The sequence below is a fragment of the Heptranchias perlo genome, chromosome 32, assembly GCF_035084215.1.
Source record: "Heptranchias perlo isolate sHepPer1 chromosome 32, sHepPer1.hap1, whole genome shotgun sequence".
NCBI classification, from domain to species: Eukaryota; Metazoa; Chordata; class Chondrichthyes; order Hexanchiformes; family Hexanchidae; genus Heptranchias; species Heptranchias perlo.
Genome location: NC_090356.1, coordinates 367,558 through 386,984, shown reverse-complemented (window position 1 = coordinate 386,984; position 19,427 = coordinate 367,558). Strand labels below are relative to the sequence as shown.

At 42.6% G+C, this 19,427-nt stretch overlaps 1 protein-coding gene and 1 long non-coding RNA gene across 6 annotated transcripts in view; one reads left to right on the top strand and one right to left on the bottom strand.

Annotated features, from left to right (window-relative positions):
- The window catches only part of ubr4 (ubiquitin protein ligase E3 component n-recognin 4), a 266,230-nt gene extending 255,304 nt beyond the window's left edge, over positions 1-10,926 (top strand). For both annotated transcript variants that reach the window (XM_067970130.1, XM_067970129.1), the window contains 5 exons: positions 1,545-1,739; positions 1,820-2,044; positions 5,821-5,911; positions 6,431-6,593; positions 9,387-10,926. In XM_067970130.1, the coding sequence (XP_067826231.1) occupies positions 1,545-1,739; positions 1,820-2,044; positions 5,821-5,911; positions 6,431-6,593; positions 9,387-9,451 (739 nt within the window). In that variant the 3' untranslated portion in view covers positions 9,452-10,926. The remainder of the gene's footprint in view (positions 1-1,544; positions 1,740-1,819; positions 2,045-5,820; positions 5,912-6,430; positions 6,594-9,386) is intronic.
- LOC137300887 (uncharacterized) overlaps positions 1-19,427 on the bottom strand; it is a 203,685-nt gene that overhangs the window by 41,943 nt on the left and 142,315 nt on the right. For 3 of the 4 annotated variants that reach the window (XR_010958179.1, XR_010958177.1, XR_010958178.1), the window contains exon 4: positions 17,622-17,737. The exons of the other annotated variant lie outside the window; for it this stretch is intronic. This is a non-coding gene — a long non-coding RNA (uncharacterized lncRNA). The remainder of the gene's footprint in view (positions 1-17,621; positions 17,738-19,427) is intronic. 4 annotated transcript variants of the gene reach the window in all.

Sequence of the window (19,427 nt, the reverse complement as noted above, 5' to 3'; positions counted from 1 at the left end):
TGAACATGTTAAGGAACGCTGTTAGACAACATGTGGAACATTGTGTACAATTTTGGGTACCGCATTATGGAAAGGATATAAAAGCAAAGAAAAAATGAAGGCTGTTACCAGAGTTGAGGGGTTAAATTTACAAAGACAGACTTGAGAAGTTGTGGCTTAAGTGATGACCTGATCAGAGTTTTGATATGGGAAATAGTAGTGGACTGTTTCCACTGGTTGACAGGAGAGTAACAAGAGATGGTAAATTTAAAATAACAAAAAGAAATAAAAGGGATGTTAAAAAAAAATGTCTTTACACAGCAGAATGTGGGATTCTCTGCCACAACCCCTTGATGAAGCAGAATTCATTAACTCTTTTAAAAGGCAATTAGATAGTTGCTTGAAAAAGAAAGAACTAACCTTTATAAAGTACCTTTCACATTCTCAGCACGCTTCAAGGAGCTTCACAGCCAATTAATTACTTTTGAAGCATAGTCACTTACTTTGTAGACAAACAGAAGAGGCAGCCAAATTGTGCACAGCAAAGTCCCACAAACAGCAATGAGATAAATACCCAGTTAATCTGTTTTAGTGATGGTTGAAGGATAAATTTTGGCCAGGACACCAGGAGAACCCCTTTGCTCTTCAAATAATGCCATGTGATCTCTTGCATCTACTTGTATAGACAGGAAGGGCCTCAGTTTAACATCTCATTTGAACTACGGAACCTCCAACAATGCAGTATTCCCTCAGTATTGCACTAATGTGTCAGCCTAGATTATGTGCTCAAGTCTCTGGAGTGAAACTTGAACACTTAATCTTCTGACTTGGGCAAGAGTGCTACCACTGGGCCAAGCTGACACTTGGAGGAATATTAAAAGTATGAGGAGTGAGCAGGATATTGGGATTGGTCCTCGTACGAGAAGATTCACTAGATTAATTCCTGGGATGAGAGGGTTTTCCTATGAAGAGAGGTTGAGTAGAATGGGCCTATACTCTCTGGAGTTTAGAAGAATGACAGGTGATCTCATTGAAACATAAAAGATTATGAGGGGGCTTGACAGGGTAGATGCTGAGAGGCTGTTTCCCATGGCTGGAGAGTCTAGAACTAGGGGGCATAGTCACAGGATAAGGGGGTCAGTCATTTAAGACTGAGATGAGGAGGAATTTCTTCACTCGGGGTTGTGAATCTTTGGAATTCTCTACCCCAGAGGGCTGTGGATGCTGAGTCATTGAATATGTTCAAGGCTGAGATAGATAGATTTTTGGACTCTAGGGGAAATCAGGGATATGGGGATCGGGCAGGAAAGTGCAGTTGAGGTTGAAGATCAGCCATGATCTGATTGAATGGCGGAGCAGGCTCGAGGGGCCATGTGGCCTACTCCTGCTCCTATTTCTTATGTTCTTATTAGACTAGGCGGCCCAAGGAGAAAAACACAGTGCAGTCTTGAGACAAATGGCCTGTTTCTGTGTTGTAACATTGTGTGATTCATTCAGATGTTTGTCAGATAGTTAAGTTCCTTGGTGGTATACTGTATATTAGATTACCTTGTTTCTGATTTCAGACACAATACGTACTTGCAAGAGTGTACAGGCCAGCGTGAACCCACCTACCAACTAAATGTTCATGATATTAAACTACTCTTCCTGCGTTTTGCAATGGAGCAGTCATTCAGCGTTGATACTGGTGGAGGAGGCAGAGAGAGTAACATCCATCTTATCCCATACATAATGCATACAGTCCTCTATGTTCTTAACACGTAAGTACAGTAAATTCCTCATTGAATTTTCACTCTTTCATAAATTGTAAATACAATGATGTTACTCAATCATGTTACAGGACCCGGGCAACATCCCGAGAGGAGAAGAACCTACAGAGTTTCTTGGAACAGCCAAAGGAGAAATGGGTTGAAAATGCTTTTGAAGTGGATGGAGCGCACTATTTCACAGTGCTGGCATTGCACATTTTTCCACCTGAGAAATGGAAAACTATCCGTGTTGATTTTCTAAAACGCCTCCTGGTCACCACCCAAGCAAGAAAAGCATCACCTAGTGGCTGCAACAAGTAAGAGAATCAACAGAGCCAGCAAAGTTTGTGCTTTCATGACTAGCAAATGTTTTAATATGAGGGAGTGTCTACACCGAATACTTACTGTAGGCATCATATGATCCTCATCAAATCAGAAAAGTATGATCTAATAGAACTTTTCCAGCACATTGTTATAATCCAAAAATTACATTTTTCCTCTTCAATTAAATCTCCACATATCCTTAGGAATTAACTCCATCTCCTTGAAGAAAATAGCTAGAGCACTGTCTCCTTAAAGATGACATGATCCTTGATCTGAGGCAGACAGCAAGCCAGTTTTAATTCCTGGCATTTGGTATTTTTGCATATTGCTAATTTTGGAGTCTCTTCAATCCTTTGGGGTTTTGGGAGAATGTTTTTCAAGTTACTTTTTATGTAAGCATATTCTGTGGTCCTTTGTCTCAATAGACTGTAGTTATGGCACTGATGCAGGTTGAGCCCAATGGAATTCAGTCCATTATAAGAACAAGAGGAAAATCAGGATCCTTTGAAGCCGTTCTATAGTTAACTCTCCCATCGAAGCCCATCCCCCGGTGAACGAGCTCGCCCGTCCCCCTGGTGAACGAGCTGTCCAATTGAAGTTCATTTCTCTGGTACATTAACTCTCATCATGACATCGACTTATATTTTGAACATCCCAAGCGTTTTCCTCTTTATTACTTTGCTCAGTAGATTATTCTAAATATTCATCACTGCGTAAAGAAGTTTTCCCTGCTATTAAGTTAACTTTTCACTAATTTTCATTTGTGTCCTCTGGCCCTCACTGTTTAGTATACTTTAAAATACTAATATAGATGTATCTGATCTATACTTTTATATACTTAAATGAGGTCCTTTGTCTTTGAAGTAATAGTATAGATAAGTTTACTTATGGCCCCTCTCATGATTAGACAGGAGACAGTTGGCACTCTGAACAGGAGCAAAATCCAGCTACGTGGATGAACCCTTCTCTTGAGGTAGCATTGATCTGTTGATACTGCCAGGGCATGGGCCTGCTTGATGGATAACATGCAGAGTCTTGTTAATCTAGACGGTTTGTTTTCTTTGGAGACCAGTCTTTAGGAAAACCCATTTCTAAGCAGCTGTTAAGAAATTGGATGGTGAGTGCAGCTTTCTCCATCTCCTCTGGCAAGACACAGGAACATTGCGCAAAGTTGAAGCTTCTTGTGCCAATGTGAAGGGTTCCTTTGAATCTATTTGAAAGGCAGCAACCTTTCATTAAATATTATTGCTTTGGCAGGTGAAGATAATAAGTGTTTTGACACTGCTGGTTGCAAGCTGGCCTGAATAAGTAGGTCCCCTGAGACTCAACACCTGTATTTGTGCTACTTTCATATATTTTCTGCCAGTTAGAAGTTCAGCTTCACAAACCCAGCCTTCTCATATTATTTTGGAATGGCTGGAATTTGTGTTTTACAATTTCATTGTTGAATAGAAAAGAAAGAGCTTGTATTAATATAGCACCTTTAACATCCTTGTGTGCCCCAAAGTGCTTTACAGCCATTGAAATACTTTTGAAGCATAGCTATCATTTTGTAGGCAAACCCGGCAGCCAATTTGCGCACAACAAGGTCCCACAATTAGCAATGAGATAAATGAGCAATGAGTTAATCTTTTTGGTAGTGGTGGTTGAGGGATAAATGTTGGCCAGGACACCAAAAGAACGTTGAGCTCCTCTTTGATTAGTACCATGAGATCTTTTACGGCCACTTGAACAGGCATAAGGGCCTCAGTTTAACATCTCATCCAAAACAGTACAGGACTCCCTCAGGACTGCATTGCAGTGTTAGCCTAGATGATCATAGAATCATGCGGCACTGAAGGAGACCGTTCAGCCCTTCGTGTCTGTGACAGCTCTATGAAAGAGCTATCCAATTAGTCCCATTCCCCTGCTCTTTCCCTATAACCTTGCAAATTTTTCCCCTTCAAGTAGAGATCCAATTCCTTTTTGAAAGTTACTATTGAATCTGCTTCCGCCACCCCTTCAGGCAGTTCATTCCAGATCATAACAATTTGTTGCGTAAAAAAAAATTCCCCTCATCTTTTCTTCCCCCCCCCCCCCCCCCCCCGGCATTTTTGCCGATTATTTTAAATCTGTGTCCTCTGGTTACTGACCCTCCTGCCAGTGGAAACAGTTTCTCCCTATTTACTCTATCAAAACCCCTCATTATTTTGAATACCACTATTAAATCTCCCCTTAATCTTCTCTGCTCTAAGGAGAACAATCCCAGCTTCTCTAGTCTCTCCAGATAACTGAATTCCCTCATCCCTGGTAACGTTCTAGGAAATCCCCTCTGCATCCTCGCCAAGACCTTGACCTCCTTTCAAAAATGCGGGGCCCAGAATTGGATTTGTTGCACTTCTTTGACTCTTTTTCAGTGCTTGCACATCTTACTTTAAATGTGATAACCAACAGCGTGTTCTCATAAATGTTTCATAAATCGTGGATGACCCTTTTAACTTTGAGGTATGCATCATGTACGCATGATCTCTCCCATGTTAATGGATCAACAACACAGGCTAAAAACAAAGAATCAAGTTTATTCAGAATAATATTAAACTAAAGCAAGATTAAAAACAGCAGAATTGACTAGGTTCCAATTTTTCACTTAACATTTAGTATCCGTTTTAAGACAAAAGTTCTAAGTCTTAACAGTTCTCTTCAGTAGTTTTGAGCAAGATGTCCGTGATGAAAAGTTTTAATTGAGATTGAACTTCCGAGAAGCTCCCAGCAGAGTATAGTGAGGTAGGAAAACACTGAAGAGTTTGCCAGCCTAACTATTTCCTTCTCTTCCTTTTGAAGTCTGGATAGTACAAAAGACAGATGATAACATTTTAACAATTAATCAACACATTCAATCAAAATAGATTTGAAAGCCTCAAAGCCATAAACTGTAGAAAATTGGCAGCTGACAGCCTGATGGTTAAGCTTTTAAACAATACCATTGTCCTGGAGCAAAAGCTTGTTTGTTCTCTTCCCTATCTGATCAGTTACCAGATCAGACGACTTGACCTGGTTGATGCACCCTGCTTGTATTCGGTATAATAACCTCTCCACATAACTGAAGTCTGTATCCCTGGTACTATTCTGGTAAATGTCCTCTGTACCGTCTCCAAGGCCTTGATATCCTTTCTAAAGTGTGGTGCCCAGAATTGGACACAATACTCCAGCTGAGGCCTAACCAGTGATTTATAAAGGCTAACCATAACTGCCTTGCATTTGTACTCAATGCCTCTATTTAGAAAGCCATGGATCCTGTCTGCTTTTGTAATATCCTTTTTTATGTGCTCAAGTCCTGGAGTGAGGCTTGAACCTTAAGTCTTCTGACTCAGAAGCAAGACTTTACCTCTCAGCTAAACTGGCATTCAGTGTTATGACTGTAATACTTTAATACTCTTTTGGTTATTTGCGTTTCACTGTTTGCTTCTCAGAGCAAAGTAGTGACAGTCTACCTGAGGTTGAGATTGATAGACTAGCGTGGAGAAAGATCACCTGATTGCCAAGGACATGAATATTCTTCAACGGACAGTGTTATTGGTGATTTTTTCCCTGTGCAAATTATAGTAATTATATGTGGAGGTTGAACTTCTTTCAAAGAATAAGGAAGACTGTATTTCCTACAGTAAACAATATATTGGTAGTCATTCTACTCTTGTCTCCTAAGCACCAAAAAGTAAAATTATATCTGTTAGAGCAGTTTGCAGAATGCTGTAAGTGACCTGTTCTTCTGATGAAATGTCTCGATTTTCAGATTGTCTGACAAATCCGTGAAAGAATACTCCGTGTACCGCCCTGTGCTGCTCTGCTGGGGATTAGTGGAACTTATCTATGGAATGTTTAAGGTATGGTGTATGTTGGGGTAGGCACCAGACACATTGCCCTGTCCTGTTGGGGTACAGATCAAAACCATTGCTCTGTCCTGCTCTGCATAGATTGACCACCAAACTCTGCTCTGATGGAGCACAATGATTCACCTAACTGAGCTGCGATTATTTAAAATAATCAAGTTTCCCCAAACAAAACTTTTGTAACACAAAAGTAAAAATTGAAGCAAAATGAGTTCCCACAGTTACTCCAAACTGGAAATGCAATCAGTGAGGGCAATAGTGTATGTTGTGTGATTCCAGCTTTGAATTGACTAGTAGAAGTTGGGATGAATTGTCCTGTGAGTTAGGTTACGTAACCCTCTGTGTACCTCATTCATTTTACATCTAATGCCACTTGATTTGTTTCTCAATAAATTGCAAGTACTCTTCAAAAATGCATTTTGATGCATCATCAAAAATAAGCCATATTATTTACATATTTACTGTGTTGAACACCATTGTGTTGTGAAATCTTTTACTACTTTGCCTCTACAGAAAGTCCCTACGAGTAACACAGAGGGTGGCTGGTCCTACTCTCTAGCCGAATACATTCGACACAATGACATGCCAATCTATGAGGCAACAGACAGATCTCTCAAAACTTTCCAGGATGAATTCATGCCTGCTGAATCCTTTGCTGAATTCCTAGATGTTGCAGGTTAGTATTTAAATAAATACTGTCCATTCATTTCCTTCCTCCACCCCAGTATAAAAAACTGCAAACCTTTCTCCCAAAGCAACCAGGTAGTTAAAATTGCCTCTATTTTCGGTACTTCTGAAGTAGAAATGCTAAGCCTTCAAATGCACATTCTGCCTGAGACGTTTGTCATGAAAGCTGGATACCAGCACCAGGGGGTGATCTTCATTATTCTATTGGATCATGGACATCAGAGAATTGCAAATTTGAATCACAGGCTTTACTTTCAGATTCTATCTCCTGCCTGGGTGATTTTCCTCATGACAGAGACAGTGAATAGAATTCTGTGCTCCAGTCAGGTGATTCATCTCTACAATGAGAAGTATTGTAACCGAAAATCAGACCTGCCTATCCCTTGGTGTTAGAAATAAGAAATAGGAGCAGGAGTAGGCCATACAATAAGATCATGGTTGATCTTCGACCTCAACTCCACTTTCCCGCCCAATCTTCATATCCCTTGATTCCCCAAGAATTCAAAAATCTATCGATCTCAGTCATGAATATACTCATTAACTGAGCATCCACAGCCCTCTGGGGTGGAGAGTTCTGAATATTCATGACCCTCTGAATGAAGAAATTCCTGCTCAACTCACTCCTAAATGTCCAACTCCTTATCCTGAGACTATTTCCCCTAGTTCTATTCTCTTCAGCCAGGGAAACAACCTCTCAGCATATACCCTGTCAAACCCTCTTAGAATCTTATATGTTTCGAGGAGATCACCTCTCATTCTTCTAAACTCCAGAGAATATAGGCCCATTTTACTCAATCGTCCCTCACAGGACAACCCTCTCATCCTAGAAATCAATCTAGTGAACCTTCGTTGCACCGCCTCTAAGGTAAGGAGACCAAAATTGCACACAGTAGTCCAGGTGTTGTCTCACCAAAGCCCTATACAATTGCAGTGACTTCCTTACTCTTGTACACCAACCCCCTTGCAATAAAGGCCAACATACCATTTGCCTTCCTAATTGCTTGCTGTACCTACATGTTAACTTTCTGTGTTTCTTGTACGAGGACATCCAAATCCCTTTGAACGCCAACATTTAATAGTTTCTCAACATTTAAAAAAAATCAGTTTTTCTATTTTTCCTACCAAAGTGAATAACCACGCATTTCCCCACATTGACATCAAGGCAGCATTTGACCGAGTGTGGCATCAAGGAGCCCTAGTAAAATTGAAGTTAATGGGAATCGGGGAAAACTCTTAATTGGCTGGAGTCATACCTAACACAAGGGAAGATGGCGGTGGTTGTTGGAGGCCAATCATCTCAGCCCCAGGACATTGCTGCAGGATTTCCTCAGGGCAGTGTCCTAGGCCCAACCATCTTCAGCTGTTTCATCAATGACCTTCCCTCTATCGTAAGGTCAGAAATGGGGATGTTCGCTGATTATACAGTGTTCAGTTCCATTCACAACCCCTCAGATAATGAAGCAGTCTGTGCCCGCATGCAGCAAGACCGGGACAACATCCAGGCTTGGGCTGATAAGTGGCAAGTAACATTTGTGCCAGACAAGTGCCAGGCAATGACCATCTCCAACAAGAGAGAGTCTAACCACCTCCCCTTGACATTCAAAGGTATTACCATGGCCGAATCCCCCACCATCAACATCCTGGGGGCCACCATTAACCAGAAACTAAACTGGACCAGCCACATAAATACTCTGGCTACAAGGGCAGGTCAGAGGCTGGGTATTCTGCGGAGAGTGACTCACCTCCTGACTCCCCAAAGCCTTTCCACTATCTATCAGGCACAAGACAGGAGAGTGATGGAATACTCTTCAATTGCCTGGATGAGTGCAGCTGCAACAACACTCAAGAAGCTCGACACCATCCAGGACAAAGAAGCCCACTTGATTGGCACCCCATCCACCACCCTAAACATTCACTCCCTCCACCACCGGCGCATCGTGGCTGCAGTGTGTACCATCTACAAGATGCACTGCAGCAACTCGCCAAGGCTTCTTCAACACCTCCCAAATCCGCGACCTCTACCACCTAGAAGGACAAGGGCAGCATGCACATGGGAACAACACCACCTTCACGTTCCCCTCCAAGTCATACACCATCCTGACTTGGAAATATATCGCCGTTCCTTCATCGTCGTTGGGTCAAAATCCTGGAACTCCCTACCTAACAGCACTGTGGGTGAACCTTCACTACACGGACTGCAGTGGTTCAAGAAGGTGGCTCACCACCACCTTCTCAAGGGCAATTAGGGATGGGCAATAAATACTGGCCTTGCCAGCGACGCCCACATCCCATGAATGAATTTTTAAAAATTATACTCCTCCTGCCACCTTCTTGCCCACTCACTTAACCTGTCTATATCCCTTTGCAGACTCCTTGTGTCCTCCTCACAGCTTACTTTCCCACCTAGCTTCGTATCGTCAGCAAATTTGGATACATTACACTCGATCCCTTCATCTAAGTCATTAATATAGATTGTAAATAGCTGAGGCCCAAGCACTGATCCCTGTGGCACCCCACTAGTTATAGCCTGCCAATCCGAAAATGACCCTACTCTCCTATTCCTACTCTCTGTTTTCTGTCCGTTAACCAATCCTTAATCCATGCTAATATTATATTTACCCCCAATCCCATGAGCCCTAAGTTAGGGGAGACTTGCTTTATCACACCTCCCAAAAATATCTCAAAGCACTTTTCATACAGTGAATTACTTTTACTTGCTATGTAGGCAAAATCCCACAATGGCCACTTAATGTACAATTCCTGTTGTGTTCACTTTCTTTAGGTCTTTTAACAGATGTTGAAGATCCTGACAACTTCCTGAAAGACCTTCTTAACTCTGTCCCTTAAAATGTTCCAAGTTCATCTGCTGAAAAACAAAGCAAATATTTAACTGTACTTTTAGAAATACTGTTTATGCATTTTCACTCATCCAAAGCAGTTGAAATTAATTTCAGGCTCAGTTCTGCAGCAACCCTTATTTAGTTACTGCTTCTTTTTGTGTGTGAACATTTTGGATTTAAGATTTTAACGTACATGTGTACAGAGGAATAGTACTGGAATCGTCATTTAACCTGACTGATTGCATGGAGTACAATTGGTTTAATTTTATGTTTTGTTCTTGTATCCCGTACTTCAGTGTAACATGTCACCTGTTTAAATGTTGTGCTAAAGCTCTGGTTCACTATTACATCCAATAAAGTTAAATCATGATCCTTCTCTTGATGTCAATCTATAATCTGATTTAATGTTGAAACACAGACTAACCTTGTCCAGCTCCACCTCACATTAGGGCTTGTGTAGAATTCTTTGTATGTATAGGCAGTAAATAGCAGTTATTTTTCACTAGCTTAGCAATCAAAAAAAAACTTCAAACGAATAATGTTCATGTTAAAATTGATATTAAATGCATCAGGTCGTGAACCTCACTAAAACGGGTGCTAGTGATTGGATTAATTAAAAACAAAACTGAAAAGACAGTTGGCTGGGTTAGTGTCACATTTGAAATGTTCACAATTGAAGACATTGCTTGGTTAAAATGTAACAACACTTGTGAAACAACAACAACTTGTATTTATATAGAACTTTTAAATGTAGTAAAATGTCCCAAGGCGCTTCATAGGAAATATTAGGACAGGTGACCCAAAAGCTTGGTCAAACAGGTAGGTTTTAAGGAGCACCTTAGAGGAGGCTGAGAGGTTTAGGGGGGCAATTCCAGAACTTAGGGCCTAGAATGGAGTTCGTGGTGGGGGTCGAAGACGATGGCTTCGGACTTCCCAATATTTAATTGGAGGAAATTTCTGCTCCTCCAATGCTGAATGTCGGACAAGCACCATGACAAATCAGGTGCAGTGGACAGATCAAGAGTGGTGGTGGTGAAGTAGAGCTGGGTGTCGTCAGCGTACATGTAGAATCTGACATGTTTTCGGATGATGTCACTGAGGGACAGCATGTTGATGAGAAATAGGTGGGGGCCAAGGATAGATCCTTGGGGGACTCCAGAGGTAACAGTGCAGGAGCAGGAAGAGAAGCAAATTGCAGGAGATTCTCTGGCTGTGAGTGGAAAGATAGGAATGGAACCAGGCGAGAGCAGTCCCACCCAGCTGGGCGACGGAGGAGAGACGTTGGAGGAGGATGGTGTGGTCAACCCTGTCAAACGCTGCAGACAGGTCGAGAAGGATGATGCGGCATGACTCCTTAATGGAAATGGAAAGACTCTTGTACTGTTTGACTCCAAATGTTTTAACTACTAAACAGTTTTACAGAGATTTACAGCAACACGCAGTTCAGTAAAACTGAGCATATTAAATTGAAATGTTTCTTCACTTGAGTTGAGTAATTCCGTTTCTTCCTTATTCATTCAAAGTTTGCATTCAAGTATAAAAGTTTGCATTCGACACAGATACCACCATCACACGAGATGACACCACCCACCAGGTGCATGGTTCATACTCCTGTGACTCGGCCAACGTTGTCTACCTCATACGTTGCAGGAAAGGATGCCCCAGAGCATGGTACATTGGCGAGACCATGCAGACGCTGCGACAACGGATGAACGGACACCGCGCAACAATCGCCAAACAGGAGGGTTCCCTCCCAGTCGGGGAACACTTCAGCAGTCATGGACATTCATCCACCGACCTTCGGGTAAGCGTACTCCAAGGCGGCCTTCGAGACACACGACAACGCAAAATCGTCGAGCAGAAATTGATAGCCAAGTTCCGCACCCATGAGGACGGCCTCAACCGGGATCTTGGGTTCATGTCACGCTACACGTTACCCCACCAGCGAACAAATGTTATCTGTTTTTAATATAATGGGTCATTTGCTGGCTCTCTCTGCCTTCCGGATGTTTCTGCCTCTCTCTGTGTTTTTTTTCTCTTTTTTTCCCTGTTTGTTTTTTTGTTGAATGTGTATTCGGGGGTTCTGCAGGTGACACCTCTCTGTCTGAACACGGTGATTGCCTTGGCAACGGGCAGTTGCAGGGGCAGTCTGTAAACACCATGTATTGTTCAATATGTATAAATGCGTAGGCTTCAAGGAGCTCTTGAAACATTTGCCTGAGGAAGGAGAAAATCTCCGAAAGCTTGTGAATTTAAAATAAAATTGCTGGACTATAACTTGGTGTTGTAAAATTGTTTACAATTGTCAACCCCAGTCCATCACCGGCATCTCCACATCATGCATTCAAGTAGGAATTACTGCCACGCTTTGTGTTGGAGAGTGGAATCACTAAGGAATGCCAAACCTATAAAGGAACATCGCACCTGGGGTCAAATGGTCCTTTCCCCTGGCTCCAGAGTCATAGGACTAGAAATTTTCTGGCACCGTACCCGTTTTACAGGTGTAAAAGGGGCACCTAAGTGTCCAATATGGTGGGCGGCGATCCATGCCGGAAGTATGCCGCCCACCATATTGGTACGGCTCCAGTGTAGGCGTCCAGGGCCCGCCCCTGAAACAGGCATTAGACCCTTTATATTTTCAGAGTACCTAGCACCTGTTTTAGGATCCTTGACTTTCATCAAGTGATAATGTGACTTCATTGCAGAAAAAGACCTACAGTTGGGAGAACTATGTAGTCTGCACTAAATTGTGAGATCTTCCTCTTTTCTGTGAAGCAGTTGTGTGGGAAATGGTGTACGGTATGCAGAGTAATAACGAGACGAAGGGGAGCAATCGTCTTTAAAAGAGTCATTCTTTGAATGAAGGTTATGATTCATGTACTAGAAACCCTCTGTTCAGACTAATCTGTGAGGTACAAGTCTTTGGGGAGTATTGGCATCTCAATTCATGGTGATCGTTATTACTTATGTAACAAAAGGTGGAGTTTATTCACTTTTCAATGTTTCTAAAAGCTTTACAGCAATCTAGTTGATGCAGAATGTTTCCACACCCTGTTACTGTATCGAATATACCTTTTATCGTTCAGCAATATCTTAAGGGAGTGGTTCCTGTCTAAAAAATCTCTCCGCGCAAAAGGTGTGTCACTTATGTTTGGTTGCATAACTTGCCTTAATCATATGGTTTAAAACCTAACCTTTCAAATAATTGCAATTATACAGAAGGGTGTGTAATCTGACTTTATTATTTACGCATAAGTGTAAAGAGTTGCTGACATTTTTGCTATTAACCCTCAATTGTTTTCAGAAGTACAAGAGAAGTGAAGCTTAAATGGTGCCTTTTCAACTCTGCACTATTAATATCTTTTTCTATGAGTTTTTTTTATTTATTGGTTTATTATTTTTTACTCAAAACAAAGGAGGAATTCTCCAGGTTCATTAGCTACAAATATCTGATCCTTGTCTATACCCAATTGCATTAACTAAGTTCTGCTGCAAATATTTAACTGTGTTTTCTGTCTCTACTGGTCTTCCTGGAACATAAGAAATAGGAGCAGGAGCAGGCCATACGGCCCCTCGAGCCTGCTCCGCCAATCAATTAGATCATGGCTGATCTTCAACCTCAGTCCACTTTCCTGCCCGATCCCCATATCCCTTGATTCCCCTAGAGTCCAAAAATATATCTATCTCAGCCTTGAAGATACTCAAAAACTCAGCATCCACAGCCTTCTGGGGTAGAGAATTCCAAAGATTCACAACCCTCTAAGTGAAGAAATGCCTCATCTCAGTCTTGAATGGTCGACTCCTTATCCTGCGACTATGCCCTCCGGTTCTAGGCTCTCCAGCCACGAGAAAAAACCTCTCAGCCTCTACTCTTGTCAAGCCCCCTCAGAATCTTATTTGTTTCAATGAGATCACCTCTCATTCTTCTAAACTCCAGAGAGTATAGGCCCATTCTACTCAACCTCTCCTCATAGGATAACCCTCTCATCCCAGGAATTAATCTAGTGAACTTTCATTGCACTGCCTCTAAGGTAAGTATATCCTTCCTTACGTAAGGAAACCAAAACTGTACACAGTACTCCAGGTGAGGTCTCACCCAAGCCCTGTACAATTAGTAAGACTTCCTTACTCTTGTACTCTAACCCCCTTGCAATAAAGGCCACATGCCATTTGCCTTCCTAATTGCTTCCTGTACCTGCATACTAACTTTTTGAGTTTCTTGTACCAGGACACCCAAGTCTCTCTGGACACCAACATTTAATAGTTTCTCACCATTTAAAAAATAGTCTGTTTTTCTATTCTTCCTACCAAAGTGAATAACCTCACATTTCCCCACATTATACTCCATCTGCCACCTTCTTGCCCATTCATTTAACCTGTCTATATCCTTTTGCAGACTCTTTGTGTCCTCCTCACAGCTTACTTTCCCACCTAGCTTTGTATCGTCAGCAAACTTGGATACACTACATTCGATCCCTTCATCCAAGTCATTAATATAGATTGTAAATAGCTGAGGCCCAAGCACTGATCCTTGCGGCACCCCACAAGTTACAGCCTGTCAACCTGAAAATGACCCGTTTAACCCAACTCTCTTGCCCGTCCATTAACCAATCCTCCATCCATGCTAATTTACCCTATTTTAGTGTTGTCTGCAAATTTATAGGTTTGAGCATCCAGGTAATTTAGGTGGATAGAAACAACAGATGTCCAAGCACTGGCCCAACTAGACTCATTATCTCCCCTCAGCTCGACACCACTTAGTGCCATTAATTCATCTATCTTGTTACGAGTGCTTCGTGCATTCAGATATAGCGCCTTTAATTTTAACTTTTTACTATTTTTCCCTGATGTGACCTTAGTCACTAATGCCCTATTACCTTTGTTAAACTCTGTCCCTTTTTTTTATTCATTCATGGGATGTGGGCGTTGCTGGCGAGGCCATCATTTATTGCCCATCCCTAATTGCCCTTGAGACGGTGGTGGTGAGCCGCCGCCTTGAACCGCTGCAGTCCATGTGGTGAAGGTTCTCCCACAGTGCTGTTAGGTAGGGAGATCCAGGATTTTGACCCAGTGACGATGAAGGATCAGCGATATATTTCCAAGTCGGGATGGTGTGTGACTTGGAGGGGAACGTGCAGGTGGTGTTGTTCCCATGTGCCTGCTGCCCTTGTCCTTCTAGGTGGTAGATGTTGTGAGTTTGCGTGGTGCTGTCGAAGAAGCCTTGGCGAGTTGCTGCAGTGCATCCTGTGGATGGTACACACTGCAGCCACAGTGCGCCGGTGGTAGAGGGAGTGAATGATTAGGGTGGTGGATGGGGTGCCAATCAAACAGGCTGCTGTGTCCTGGATGGTGGTGTTGGAGCTGCACTCATCCAGGCAAGTGCAGAGTATTCCATCACACTCCTGACTTGTGCCTTGTAGATGGTGGAAAGGCTTTGGGGAATCAGGAGGTGAGTCACTCGCCATAGAAACATAGAACGCACCTGGCCTCTGACCTGCTCCTGTAGCCACAGTATTTATGTGGCTGGTCCAGTTAAGTTTCTGGTCAGTAGTGACCCCCAGGATGTTGATGGTGGGAGATTCGGCGATGGTAATGCCGTTGAATGTCAAGGGGAGGTGGTTAGACTCTCTCTTGTTGGAGATAGTCGTTGCCTGCCACTTGTCTGGCGCAAATGTTACTTGCCACTTATCAGCCCAAGTCTGGATGTTGTCCCGGTCTTGCTGCATGCGGACACGGGCTGCTTCATCATCTGAGGGGTTGCGAATGGAACTGAACACTATGCAATTATCAGCGAACATCCCCATTTCTGACCTTATGATGCAGCAGCTGAAGATGGTTGGGCCCAGGACACCGCCCTGAGGAACTCCTGCAGCAATGCCCTGGGGCTGAGATGATTGGCCTCCAACAACCACTACCATCTTCCTTTGTGCTAGGTATGACTCCAGCCACTGGAGAGTTTTCCCCGATTCCCATTGACTTCAATTTTACTGGGGCTCCTTGGTGCCACACTCGGTCAAATGCTGCCTTGATGTCAAGGGCAGTCACTCTCACTTCACCTCTGGAATTCAGCTCTTTTGTCCATGTTTGGACCAAGGCTGTAATGAGGTCTGGAGCAGAGTGGTCCTGGCGGAACCCAACTGAGCATCGGTGAGCAGGTTATTGGTGAGTAAATGCCGCTTGATAGCACTGTCAACGACACCTTCCATCACTTTGCTGATGATTGAGAGTAGACTGATGGGGCGGTAATTGGCCGGATTGGATTTGTCCTGCTTTTTGTGGACAGGACATACCTGGGCAATTTTCCACATTGTCGGGTAGATGCCAGTGTTATAGCTGTACTGGAACAGCTTGGCGCACACACTGCTTGTTTTTACCCAAATCGCTACTCTGCTCTACAGCCTTTACTTTTCTCTTTAGACTTATAAATTTACCCTTATCTGAACCCTCCCCCCTCTTGTTAGTTTAAAGCTGAGCAGAGCAAATGAACAATATTTCTGATTTTCAGTTTCAAATGACATTAGTAGTGGAAGCAGCATTGCCTTTTAGTGAGTAGGATATGTTAGAACATGAATAATCCCGATTAAAAAGATTGTTCTCACAATTACTGAACTCAACACCTGCCACCTACACAGGGTGGAGAAAGGTCTTTGTTGTACCTGGAATTTCAACGCCAAAGGCGCTCAAAGGCTACAATTAAACATGTGTTCATTTTTTGTACAAAGTTTACATACAAAAGAATCCAGATATACAAAGTAAAGTGTTTACAACTACAGTACGCCTCAATAGGTCCTTCCTCAGACCTGTTTTATACTCGAAACATTGGCTGAAGGTTATCAGATAAGGCTATAGACATGGAAAGGATACTACAGTATAGATTTTCTTTTCTAACCTTTCTGAAAGTAAATAAAACGGAACTATGCAATGACAGCTGAATTTCCAAAGCTTACCTCCTGTAATATACATCTCATGCAGCAGAGTGTTGTCACAACCCTGCTGTACTTTGCATTCCTTTTTAGAGGTGGTTCATTCCTTGCCATTAATGACAAATTTTAAACGCACATATCTTAATTGTATCAGTTAGTGAGCATCAGAATTGTGTGGTTACCCGTGCCTTTCGAAATGAGATGTGGGACCCCCACCCCTATTGTGGAAATGACCGTGTCCCTGCGATTTGGATGGGGTCTACAAAGTTGGCAGAAGGCTATGGGAGTCCTGCTCCACCACAGTTCCACTGGTGGAGTGGAACTCCCAGAATTTGGATCCTTATCATAAAAGAGTGACAGAAAATGCTGGACATACACAGCAGGCCAGACAGCATCTGTAAAAACACAAATTAATATTTTGGGTAAAACCCTTTATCAGAAAACATTAACGTACCCTTTCTGTTCCCAGATGCTGTTTGGCCTATTGTGTCTTTCCAGCATTTTCTGTTATTTTTATTTTAGATTTTCAGCATTAGCCGTTTTTATTTATTTTTTATTTGGACTATTAAACAGTCCAGGAGGGTACAGCATCCATAAAGGCAATTATCTCAGCCAATATAAGTTTATGAAAAACAGATCAAGCCTAATAAATTTATTGGATCCGTATTAGATGTAATTGAATTGATGCTTGTATGACAGCGTGCACTACATATCTAGGCTTTCAGAAATAATTTGATAAGCTCTCCGGAGGCGACTTGTACCTAAAGTGAAAACTTAGGAGATCCAAGGTGAAGTTTAAATTGTATTATTAATTTGTTAGATAACAGGAATCAGAGGTAAACATAGTTGTCCTGACCAATATTTATCCCTTAATCAGTATTAAAACAGATTATCTGGTCATTTATCTCATTGCTGTTTGTGGGACTTTGCTGTGTGCAAATTGGCTGCTGTGTTTCCTACATTACAACAGTGACTACACTTCAAAAGTACTTCATTGGCTCTAAAGCACTTTGGGATGCCTTGAAGTTGTGAAAGGCGCTATAGAAATGCAAGTTCTTTCCAAAAGAATATATCAAAATTCAGAGATGAGAAACATTCATTCAGACCATCACAGAACCATTACAAATTTCACGGGACTATAGTAAATATTCTCATAGGCTCAACATCACTGGTCACTCCCGTGAGCAGACCTCGCGTTGCCTATGTACGTCTCTGACTGCCCAGAGACAGAGAAACAAAAGACAGTCCTCTGACCTCTCCCTCAACTGTGACATGGATTGGTCCACCATGCTGCCAATCAAAATACTATCTTGAATAAAAAGCCACCTCCTCTTGATGTGACATCTGGATGCTTGGTTCAGCCAAGCCCTCTGAAAGACACAATGAACGAAAACTATTCTAGCACCAGTATGCGAAATGCTACAGAAAGTACTCTATTTTCCATTATCTCAAAACTGATGTAATATACAAAAATCCAGTTTGTTCCATCTGGAGCCTCATTCTGGGAACCATCCTAATCAATATTCTAAATGGCTTGTGTTGCTCTTGAATTAACCCTTTCTCAGATGAATATGACCTTAATATCATAACATGAATTAAAACAAAATCCCTTTCAGGTCAAATAGGTGAAAGTCCCAAAATGCTACAAGTATGTTAATTCTCCCTCTGCAATATCTGATTGAAATTTGAATACCTCCAGTATTTTCACCTCCATTACCTTACTTGGTATGAAGTGCAGAGCACACTGCGAACGAAGTGGATTGCGAAATGTGTGGGAACTTGAGAATTTGGTAAGGGCGGGGGGGGGGACTCTGTTAAAGTAGTGGGTGAATTGAAATTAAAATTTAGTTTAAAATTTAACATAGAACTTTAAAAGAAACTGCAAGTTAGGTAACAGTTAACAGAAACTGCAAGTCAGTGGCAGTTAACAGTTAATCAGCAGTAAGTGATTGTCTGAATAGAGAGTAATTACTGTGAGCTGGAAGCTGGCTGAACAGGTGTAACTGCTGTTCTACTTTATACACTTTTTGAGAAGGTTATCTGCTGAAGCACAATGCAAATGGAGTGGATTGTGAACCGAGTGGGAACTTGAGAATTTGGTGAGGGGGAAGGACAGTGAACAGAGAGGAAGAGCTCTGAGAGACTGGATTAAAGGGGTAGGTTAGTCGGGGTAAGTAAACAGTAAGTAAATTAATAATAATCGAGTAACTAAAGGGAGTTTAGAAAAGAAAAGTTTCTAAATATAATGGACAGGCAGCTGAGACCCATTGCCTGCAATTCCTGCGCCATGTGGGAACTTCAGGATACTTCATGTGTCCTGGAGGGCCACATGTGCAGGAAATGCCTCCGGTTGCTCGAGCTCGAGCTCAAGCTGAGGGTTTCTGAGCTTGAGGGGCAGCTGGAGTCACTGCAGAGCATAAAGGAGCTGAAGATTTCCTGGATGGTACGTTCCAGGAGGTGGTCACTCCGCAGCCAAAGAAAGTTCAGGATAGCAAGTGGGTGGCCATCTGAAAGGGTAGGAAGAGGCAGGCAGTGCAGGAATCTTCTGGGTGTGTGGCACTCTCAAACTGGTATTGCATTGAATACCAGTGACAGTGACAACACCCCGTGGGAGTGCAGTCCTGAGCATGGCACCCTGGGGCAAAGGACTGTGCAGGGGGGCACAGTGAAGTGTAGAAATGAAGTAGTCAAAGGGGATTCGATAGGGGGACAGGCAGGTATTTCTGTGACCATCGACGTGAGTCCCGCATGGTGTATTGCCTCCCTGATGCCAGGGTAAATGACATCATGGAGAGGGTGCAGAACATTCTGTGGGGGGGAAGGGAACAGCCAGAAGTTGTGGTCCATGTAAGTACCAACGACATAGGAAAGAAAAGGGATGAGGTCCTGCGGTCAGAGTTTCAGGAGCTAGGAAGGAAGTTAAAAAGCAGAACCTCAAAGATAGTAATCTCTGGATTACTCCCAATGCCACGCACTAGTGAGTACAGAAATAGGAAGATAAGGCAGGTTAATACGTGGCTAGAGATATGGTGCAGGAGGGAGGGCTTCAGATTCTTGGGG